At 39.5% G+C, this 9,938-nt stretch overlaps 2 protein-coding genes across 4 annotated transcripts in view; both read right to left on the reverse strand.

The window, feature by feature from the left end:
• The window catches only part of hip1r (huntingtin interacting protein 1 related), a 20,326-nt gene extending 12,215 nt beyond the window's left edge, over positions 1-8,111 (reverse strand). The window contains exons 1-18 of one of the 2 annotated variants that reach the window (XM_015044553.1): positions 7,859-8,111; positions 6,727-6,790; positions 5,817-5,959; positions 5,670-5,726; positions 5,365-5,445; positions 4,462-4,538; positions 4,132-4,193; positions 3,848-3,988; positions 3,707-3,764; positions 3,534-3,609; positions 3,053-3,190; positions 2,854-2,976; positions 2,385-2,568; positions 2,202-2,290; positions 1,999-2,115; positions 1,812-1,913; positions 637-831; positions 83-193 (exon numbers count right to left, since the gene is read on the reverse strand). In XM_015044553.1, the coding sequence (XP_014900039.1) occupies positions 83-193; positions 637-831; positions 1,812-1,913; positions 1,999-2,115; positions 2,202-2,290; positions 2,385-2,568; positions 2,854-2,976; positions 3,053-3,190; positions 3,534-3,609; positions 3,707-3,764; positions 3,848-3,988; positions 4,132-4,193; positions 4,462-4,538; positions 5,365-5,445; positions 5,670-5,726; positions 5,817-5,959; positions 6,727-6,790; positions 7,859-7,939 (1,899 nt within the window). In that variant the 5' untranslated portion in view covers positions 7,940-8,111. Of the gene's footprint in view, positions 1-82; positions 194-636; positions 832-1,811; positions 1,914-1,998; positions 2,116-2,201; positions 2,291-2,384; positions 2,569-2,853; positions 2,980-3,052; positions 3,191-3,533; positions 3,610-3,706; positions 3,765-3,847; positions 3,989-4,131; positions 4,194-4,461; positions 4,539-5,364; positions 5,446-5,669; positions 5,727-5,816; positions 5,960-6,726; positions 6,791-7,858 lie in introns of both variants that reach the window. The other variant, XM_015044552.1, reaches the window with a different exon arrangement.
• A 358-nt stretch (positions 8,112-8,469) lies between these two features.
• ccdc62 (coiled-coil domain containing 62) overlaps positions 8,470-9,938 on the reverse strand; it is a 12,765-nt gene continuing 11,296 nt past the window's right edge. Inside the window, exons 12-13 of one of the 2 annotated variants that reach the window (XM_015044554.1) lie at positions 8,778-8,957; positions 8,470-8,688 (exon numbers count right to left, since the gene is read on the reverse strand). In XM_015044554.1, coding sequence (XP_014900040.1) covers positions 8,623-8,688; positions 8,778-8,957 — 246 coding nt within the window. In that variant the 3' untranslated portion in view covers positions 8,470-8,622. Of the gene's footprint in view, positions 8,958-9,938 lie in introns of both variants that reach the window. The other variant, XM_015044555.1, reaches the window with a different exon arrangement.

The raw sequence follows: 9,938 nt of genomic DNA on the forward strand, positions 1-9,938 counted from the left end.
CACACACACACACACACACACACACACGTGTATAAACTGCAAACAAGAGATCATTTGAAGGAGTTTCCAGAAATCATCTCACCATCTCTTTGCTTTGCAGGAGAGTGTTGGCTCGACTCAGCTCCGCTCTGGTGGAGTCCAGCTCTCGCTTCAGCCGGTCGATCTCCAGCTTCTGCTCTGCGTTGATGGCGAGCTAAACGGAGCAAAAACAGGAAATCTGACGCGAAAGAGTGGAGAAAAATAGTTTCTGATGTTTCTCTCTGCTGAAGCATCTGCAGAGCGTCAGATCAGACTTCATACTCAGAGTTTTCTCTGAGTTCCAGAAACAGCGGAGAGCACTGGCATGAATTTATGGTTTCTAGAAACAGACAGGAAGGAAGGAATTAAAGATGGAAAGAAGGAAGGAAGGAAAGAAAAGAGTTCAAAAGAAAATTAGAAAGTTCAAAAGAATTTTTGAAAGAAGGTTCGAATTAATCAAAGTTTGAAAGAATTTTCAAAATAAAGTTCAAAATAAAGAAAGAAAAATAGAGGTAGTATATTTTTCATTTTCTTTTTCAACACTTTGGCGAACAAAAACAAACTCCGGCCGTTCTCAGAAGCTCCCGGATGCGTCGGTGTGACGCCGGCGGCTGGTACCTGCTGCTGCAGCTGGGCTCTCAGGGCCTCCAGCTCTCGTCTCAGCTGCTCCTTCTCCAGATCCACGGCGCTCTGCTGCTGCTGGGCCAGCTGCCTCAGAGACGACAGCTCTGCGTCTTTCTCCACGGCGGAGCGCAGCAGCAGGTCCCGCTCTGCCTGGAGCGCCATCAGGCTGCTGCTCACCTGAGTCCCCTCCTGGAGAGAATTCATGAGGAAGATAAAAAGCCACGATTAAAGAAAATCACTCCTTAAGTGTTTGATTTCTTCCAAAACTCCCAGATCTAAACGATTAAACAGGAAACAGATTCACACATTTTACAAATTTGTTGTTTTTGTCCTTTATTCTGCATCATTGTCACGAGAGAGAAACAGAAAATGCTTTATTATTTAGTGAATAATTGTAAAATATATATAAATGCACCAAAACTGAAATAAATATCTGTGGTTAATATCATCAGATCCGTTAAAAAATGACTGATATCATCTGACACTGATGTTAGTGCCGATAAATCTTTCATCACTAGTTGCTACATTTTGAGGAAGTTTCTGTGATTAAGAAATTAAAAAAATGTCAAAAAGGCAAAACTTTATGCATTAAAATATAATGTTTCAATTATTTTTGAAGAATCATTTTCCCAAAAAAATTTTGGTTTGAGTGTGATAAATATGACGGCATTTTAAGGCCATTATAGACAGAAAAAAACAACAAAAAAACAGTAAATTTCCTCCCCAAAAAATTTTTCTGGAAAAAAAAAATGGAAATTTTCTGAGTTCAGAAGTTGGAAATTTTCAAATTTTGGACATTTTCCGAGTTTCAAACATTGAAATCTTCTGACTTTTCGAGCTCAAGAGTTTCTTCTCAGACTGAACTCAATATGTTTGAGATTTTTCTCACTAATTTTCGACTTTTTGAGCTTTGAGAATCTCTACGTATTTCCAGAAAATGTCTAAGATTAATCTTAAAATTTCTCAGCTGTTTTTTCTCACGTTAGACTTTTGCAGCTCAGAGAATTTCCACATTTTTTTCCAAGAAAACTTCTGAGATTCAGCTCAAAATTTTTAAGATTTTTGGCAGAAATTTACTGCGTTTTATGGTTTTTTAATCTACTCCGGCTCTGGCACGCCGTCAGAGATGCAGGAAGGTTTCGTGAAAAAAGGAAACGTTTCGGTGTTACCTGCTCTTTACTCTCCAGAGTGCTGCGGAGCATGGCCATCTCCGCTCTCTGCTCCAGCAGCTCTTTATTCAGGCGGTCGACTTCCTGCTGCTGATGACTCGTCTGTTAGAGAATTAAGTCTTCAGTCCAAATCAACAGTTTTTTTGTGATCGATAATCTCAGCAGCAGCAGTCAGAGACGTTCTCACCACGTTTCTTTTCTCCAGTCTCAGGTTCTCCACTTCGCTCTCCAGCTGCTGCTTTGCTCTCAGCAAGTCGTCCTGCACGACCTTTGTACTCGACAGCATCTTAACTGTTTCTGCGTTCTGCAGCAGGACATAAAGAGATCCTGGGTCAGAACCGAAACACCAACAGCTGTGAGAGTAAAACCAAACGACGCCTTCAGTTTGACCTTCTTCATTAGGTCGGCGTGGCTCGTAACCAGCTCTGCGTGTCTCTCTTTGAGCTGCGTGAAGCGAACCTCAGCAGCCTGAGCTCTGCCTGTTCACAGATAAAAAGAAAAAGAAGAATTTTACTGACGTCCGACTGATTCCGTTTACAGTCTCAACACTAAAAGAAAAATCCGTCCACTCACTGTCCGCCTCTTTGTATCCGATCTGAGCTCCAACGTTGGCCACGTTAGCGCTGCGCAGAGCCTCCACTTCCATCCGCAGGTGTTCGTTTTCGACCAGGGCGACCTGTCTGTGGGAGCGCTGCTCCTGAAGCTCCGCCTCCAGACGGTTCACCTGAGACTTTAACTCTATCATAGATTTCTGAGCCTGAAGAAAACGGGGAAAAAAATCCTATTAAGCACCAGAAATGCAGGTAAGATGCAAAGTATTCACACACGTCATGCTACCGCCACACGTTTCTTTTTGTTTTACAAGAAGAGGAGGAGCAAGTTTGCAGGAAATAAACATAGAAGTTTTGAAATTAATCTTAGATATTTTCTAGAAAAACACAAGGGACATTCAGACTTTGAAAAGTCATAAATTGGCTTGAAAAAAAAGCTTGATTTTGACTCTGGGTTCTGGACTCCCAGTGCATGATGGGCCTCATCTCACCTCACTCTTGATAAGCTCTATCTCCGGTTTCAGCGCCTCCAGCTCCCTCTTGTAGCTGTTGCTGTTGGTGTCTCTGTAGTCCAGAGACGCCTCCGGTCCTCCCATCTGGCTGACCAAATAGTACTGCTGGAAAAAGAGACACATTTTAGCGCGGGTTACGGGAAAACGTGTTCTTTCAACTCGCACAGAAGCGTCAAACCTGTGACGTCTGAGGCGTTTCTCTGAGCTCTGGCTGCGTTTCCACTTCGTCCTCCTCTGGACGATCCTCGCCAGGTATCAGCACCACTGGCTTTTTGTACTCAGCCAGGGCAGCGGCTCGCAGGAAGTTTGGAGGACCCTGTGGAGAGGGGATCAACAGGTTACTGACCGAAAACCTGATAAATGAAACAGTTTTAAGGAGGGGTGCACCGATGAATCAGCCCTGATTTCCTTAGTTTTGGATGTTGGCTATCGAACAAGACTCACCTGTGAAACCAGTCTTATCTACATATGCAAAGGTAAGACCACCAGGTCACTATTGCTCGGCTAGCAACAGTCACCCCACTGGCACCGACTTAGCAACTTTTCAGACAAAAGTAGTTGGTACAGGCCAAAATTGGAACTAGGATGTCAGGTTTTTTTAAATATCAGTGGTCGTCCAGAAAACTTCAATCGGTGCAACGCTGTTCATCTCCACTTACATCTGGGAGGTCTGGGATCTGGATGATGCTCTTAAAGAACTCAATTTCTCTGGCTCTGTTGAAGAACTGGGTGAGGCTGCAAAATCAAACAAGAAAACAAGTAAATACAAAAAACAGTGCTGCCTGTTTCATTACATAATGATTAATGAACAGATGTAGTCGTCCTGACCGACCTCGTGAAAAGGTCACGGAATCTCTCTCTGTGTCCGAGGAGCACATCCGCAGAGATGCCTGGGAATATTTTTGGATACGGTTAGAGCTGAACGTGATTCTGCAGAGGTTGCCAAGGTAACAACGAAAGGCGGACCACTCACAGCTGTGCAGCTTGAACAGCAGCCGGACAGAGAAGTGGTAGAGGTAGCTGCAGTCCAGGATGAGCGGGATGAGGGGCGTCAGCCTGCACTGACCAGCCGGGGTCGTGGATTTGGCCCCGTTGGCGTCCATCTGACGGAGAACTTTAAACGCAACATGTCAGTTTCAGTGACATAAAGTGAACCTGTGTTTTAGGTTCTTATGGACACATGTTAGATCCTTCGCTTTATCTAACCAATACGTGCCACGTTTTCTCATATGAACGGACTGAATGTGGAAATCTCACCCGTCTCGGCCATCTTCAGTCCAGCATCCAAGTAATCCAGCAGCTCCTGAGTCATATCCAGCCTACAACGCCATAAATACATAAAGACATGATGATGGCAGGAATTCAAAGTGCTTTTAAAGAAATAAAAGAACATATAACAAAATATTAGGCAGGCTCTATTGTCATTCAGTTGCACATATTGAGCAAAACTTTGTTGCAATAATGGCAAATAAATTAAATAATAAAAAAAAACTATAAAGACTGAGGAAAAAAATATCCTCCAAAGACAATAAAATAGTTGTGACACAAGCTGATCCCACAGCAGAGGACAGGAAGAAGGAAACTTACACTTTGGTCATGTCGGTTCCTGCTTCTCTCTCCAGGGTGTCGTCAGAGGCCTCCAGGTTACCTGGAATCACCTTGTGCTGTTGAACAACGTCACATGTCACACGGCATGCTTCTTAATCCGTTTTTAATTTGTTAAAGGGACGGTTCATATTCCAGGCACATAGTATACTTTTATACCAGAATCAAGTAACTATGTTGCTATAAAAATGATGTATATTTGTCAAATATGACTTAAAAGAAATTTGATTTTGTAATTTGACGCCTTGAAATTCTGTTTTTTTAAGAAACTCTTATTCTTTCCGACACTGGGCCTTCAGGAAGTCATCACAACATTCCCCCATTAAGCCTTTAACAACGTTCTTAGAAGCGTTTCACTGAGACGGAGCTTGTACGATAAGCTCAGCAGACTCCCAGTTCCACCAGCTGCTGCCGCTAGTCTGAAGGAGCCGAGTGGTGGAGGAGCCAGGAAAGGGGCTTTCTCTGGACTTTTAATCTAGCAGAATAAGATCATTCACATTGTGGAGTAATATATGATCTATACTGACATGACATGTCATAAACATTACATTTGGAGACGGTGTAGCAATCTAAGGATCATCAGCTCCAGGATAAAATATTATTTTCGGCTCAGTTTACCGTCAGGATCTGATAAAGACATTGTGCTAAGTGTAAGGTGTTTATTCTTCTGCTGAATTGTGTAAAACGCAAAACTCCAGACACATTTAATTTAATTTCCCTCTGGAATTAATAATAAAATATTTGATTTTATCTTAAGAGTACTTTATGTTTAGGTTTTGTCCTTTCACACTGCTGTCTTCTCTTTTCAAGCATAAACAGATGATAAGCACAGACAAACACTCTCACTGTGAATAGCAGATCATTGACAGAATGAAGATATATCACCTTTGCATGAAACTCCATTTTGAGGTGGAGAAATTTAGCAGACAAGGCAACAATGTGACCATATCGATCGTGCAGGTTTCCCTGGGAAAACACAGAGTGGGTTACAAGTTTAGCAGCTTATTTGAACCTGGTAGTTTTTCTTAAAAACAATCCACTGATTAACTTTTCATTAAGCGCATGTTGGGATTTTGTTAAATTTGCTGACTGCGCTGCATTTCAAAGGGTCTTTTGAATTTTCTGTGTGATTAAACGTGCAGATTAAATGCATCAGACTATAAGCTTGTATCTTATATCCACTGACTCACCCACAGGACTCCCATGTCTCTTATGCTGCGGCTGTGTCTGTGAGAATCTGTAATGACCTGCAGGTCGGGGAAAAAAAAGACAAACGAGGTTAAATGTAATGAATGTAAACAGGAAGTTACGCTGAGCAAATGTAGAGATTAACTCACATTTCTGTGTCCCTCTCTGAGCACTTTGTGCAGCAGGTAGCAGACCTTCCAGCTGACCAGGGATTGGCTGGACAGAGGCAGGTTGGGGACGTATGACCAGAAGGTGGTGGCTCCGCCCTCTTTGTGAGTTCCCAGAATTATATCTGTACAGATGTTAGGGAAACTCCCAATGCACAAGATGCCTATGATATTCATATCAGAGCATATCTATTACTTTTAGATCTACGTAAACAAAGCCACATAGATCTGCAAACCTTTTACAGGCTTTCAAGGTTATAAGTCGTAATAATTTAGGTGATTTCCCTTTAAGTAACCCCACAAAGTGACATTTTTTGTCATCATTTTGTACCGTCTCAGCAGCAATGAAGCTTAGAATGTCTGATATTGCAAAACAGAGAGGTGTTTTTAAAAACTGAACTGTTTTTGAAATATAATTTACAAAAAGTTTGTATTTATGAGTTTTAAATGCACAATATACTCAAATTTGCACATTCAGCTCTGATATTAAAAAAATAAAGCTATTACTCCAATTGAACATGTTTAAAATGACTGATATTCATATTCACAATGACATTATCCAAGCATCTAATAAGAACTGTTTAAGCACTGTGCTGTAACAAAAAAAAATATTTTTTCCTCCTAACAAACTGAAGGTTTTAACACCTTGCCAGACATAAAAAGAAAGTTTAAACTTTGACCGCAGAAAATCCTAGAATCCAGAAAGCAAAACTAAAATTTCTGCTTTCCAGCAAGAAGCCATCATTTTACACCAAAAAGCTGCTAGCTTTATCTTAGCATGCTAGAAGTACAGTGCTAAACTGTTTACAGCTTTCCTTATTAAAGAAATTTCCCATTTACTAGATTAAAAGTCAGCATATTATTATTTTTTAAGTATAGTTTTAAAGGATACTACGAACATATTTCTCTTTAGGTGGAACTTCAGCTGTGTTGGCAATTTTGCTGAGGCTCTGGAGCTGAAAGAAATGAAAACAGAGAAGAACTTAAAGCCTGAAAAGTTAAACTGATCAGAACAATATTACAAAAGATCTCAGTTATCTTCTGTTCTTTACTCAGTGTAACCTTTGAAAAATATTCTGAATTATTTTTACATGCTGAAGACTCTATTGGTGCAGCAGTTCTGGATGAAAGCTAGTTCTTTTTCACAGAGATGAAGCTAACGGCTAATCAAAGGGGGCTAAGATAAAAGTGGACATTAGGAAAACTAAGTTGTTGTATTTCACAGTGGTCCATGAAAATGCTATTTTAGAAACCTTTAAAACACCATCACATTTGTTTTTGTCATTTATTTTTAATTAAAGTTGTGATTATTTAAATAGAAGGCTGTGTTTGTCCATGACTGGAAACAATAACCTTCTAATGTGAAACACCAATTGAAAACCCCCCAGCTATGTTATGTATATCTGACTGGAATGACTGTGAGGGAAATGTATGTAAAAGAACAAAAAACAATAAAATATGTTATTTTATATTAAGATTTAGTCAGTATAGCTTCATTCACTCAATTAGTTTGAAATGTGAAGGTCAATGATGGACACACTGGACCAACTTCGTCATCTAATCGAAATAATCACATTTCCATTTAAATTACAATCTAACACTTGATGGTTTATTTAAAAAGTTCTGATATGAACAACTAAGACATTTTAAAAGCTGTACTTTTTAGCATGGCATAAATTTGCTTTTATTCTGACTAGCCGTTAGCTTTGGCCTGCAGGAAAAACAAGTCTATTTTTATAAAATGTAAGATATGTAACATATTAAAGCTAAAATGTTAATAACCACTTATAACCACTCAATAGAACCCAATTAAAAAAAACCTGAACCAGCTTATAATGAATCAAAGTGAGACATTTCATGTTTGAAGTTATGTTAAAGTTTAGCTGTAGGACATACATTCTGATTGAACATTACTTTTCAACCAAAGAATATTGTGGCACCAAGCTGAAGTCAAACCATATTTTGGGAAAATAAAATTAAACAAAGAGAAAATTCCTCTTTTGAGAAGCAATTTTAATTCTCACCTGCTGTTTGCCAAACTGTTGTTTCTCAGCAGCCAGGGCCTTCTCCGTTTTGTCGTCATTTTTGTTCTTTGGTTTACTCATTTTGTCAGATAAATAAACCCAAGGCGACTACACTTCTACGTCCAGAGATCCTCACAGACAGAAAACAACTGAAGGTACGTCAGGTCACCAGATCATTCCTGTTGAACTTGATTTTTACTTGTTCCAAATGACATGGAAAGATTTCAAAATAAAACCTTAAAAGTGGAGAAAAAATGTCTTCAGAGCACAAACAACCACACGTTAAAAGTAGATAAGTTAAATAACAACAGGGAACATGAAATGTAAAAGATAAATCTTTATATATATATACACGTATATATATATATATAAAAAAGCAGTGTGAGATCATCCAGGTAACAAGACGTAAAAGCAAGAGAGAGCTTTAGATATTTCCTGTGAGTCACCATGTGAAGGCAGTGGAACTGGAAAGACTCATCAGCCCTGCAGGACTGGTTTCAGTTCACCCCACTTTACACAACACATTATGTAAAAACGACTCATGGTTAAAAGAAATGCTGGGTAAATCAGATTAACAATAGATTATAAAAATGTACAAAATACTCAAAATATAAGATAAAAAACATTGAGGCCATTTAATTTATTTTTTCCTGAGGTAAAAACAGAGTCTGTTCTTTATCAGAAACAATAACACTGTGTTTTATTCGCTGCTCTGATTGCAGAAGTTGAAAGTTCATGATTTATAGAGGAAACCCAGTCTTTGGTCAAACCCGGCCGTCTCGCTGGCTGACATTGTGCTTCAGGCAGGCTTTGGGTGGAGCGTCACTCGCCTGGAGGGGAAAACGAAGCGGTTTTATCTTTACACGCCCAGACTTGGAGGAGCTTTTACGCCATCCAGGTTGCCACGCCCTCTCTGTACCTTGGGTATGGTGGTGTTCGGGTGGTGGTGGGCTGTGTGTGGCTGAGCGGTCTCACAGTTGGAATTACAACCTGTGGAGGCGTGACGTCTCAAGCTGCTGGTGCTTTCAGGAGCTCCTGGAAGCAACCTGGAGATGCCCAGCGGCTGCTGTAGAGAACATGCCGACAGCTGATCGGCAACCTGATGAGGCGCGGACAGGAGACTCGGTCGTTAGAACGCATAAAGCTCCAGAGAAGTGCTTTGTATGTTATATGTTCAGTTTAAATCCCCTGAACATTTTGATCTTTCACCAGCTTCTCAGTCCCTGTTGAAGAAAAGCATGATACTGCCACCACCATGTCTCTCAGTGAGGATGGTTTGGTTGCAATGATAGTTTCCCATAAGAAAGTATCGATATGATGATCTGATATAAATATCACCGCTTTGGCTATTTACTGTTATTTACCAATATTATATATTTCCGTATATTTTTCACTATCCTTTTGACTAGGGGTACACCGACTGCGGTTTTCTTGCAGATCGCTGATTACCAATCTTTAAAAAGCCTGACCTGCCGATACTGAAATGACAAATATTACTGACAGAAGTATCAGTAATAATCGTTTTCCTCGTCGTTGCATTGGAAATTAACAGCTTTTTTCTTTACATAGTTTTCCACAAATAAGCATCCCATAGATGAAAATGTATGTTTGATTTTTGTAAATGTTTTGTTCTTCTCTATTAAAAAAAAGAAAAGAAAAAAATAGATAAAGCTGTGGCTCATTTAAAATTACTATAATTTTCCTATAGTAGATTTTTTTTTTTTTTTTAACAAAAGATTATGTAAGTTTGCAATTCTAGACCAGCGTTTTATGCAGCCAGACTGAAAGCAAAAACGGTTCTCTAGTTTTAAAAAAGTTAATGACCCCTGCGTCTTAAAGGTGGAGCTAGGTCCACCCAGGCGTTTTTACCACCTGAATGGTTGCCATGGGAGATTAAGGGATTTATCAAACAGGCATGAAATAATTAAAGCAACATTCCAGGTGTGTTTTTGATGAGGGAATAACATGAGATAATGCAAAAGTGAAAAAAAAAAAAAAAAAAAAAAAAAAAAAAATTTTTTTCCAAAATTCCCCCTTAAAAAAATTTTTTTAAAAATATTTTACATCCCACTTTTTTCTG

The sequence above is a fragment of the Poecilia latipinna genome, unplaced genomic scaffold, assembly GCF_001443285.1.
Source record: "Poecilia latipinna isolate Pla-1442-1.1 unplaced genomic scaffold, P_latipinna-1.0 Scaffold681, whole genome shotgun sequence".
NCBI lineage: Eukaryota > Metazoa > Chordata > Actinopteri > Cyprinodontiformes > Poeciliidae > Poecilia > Poecilia latipinna.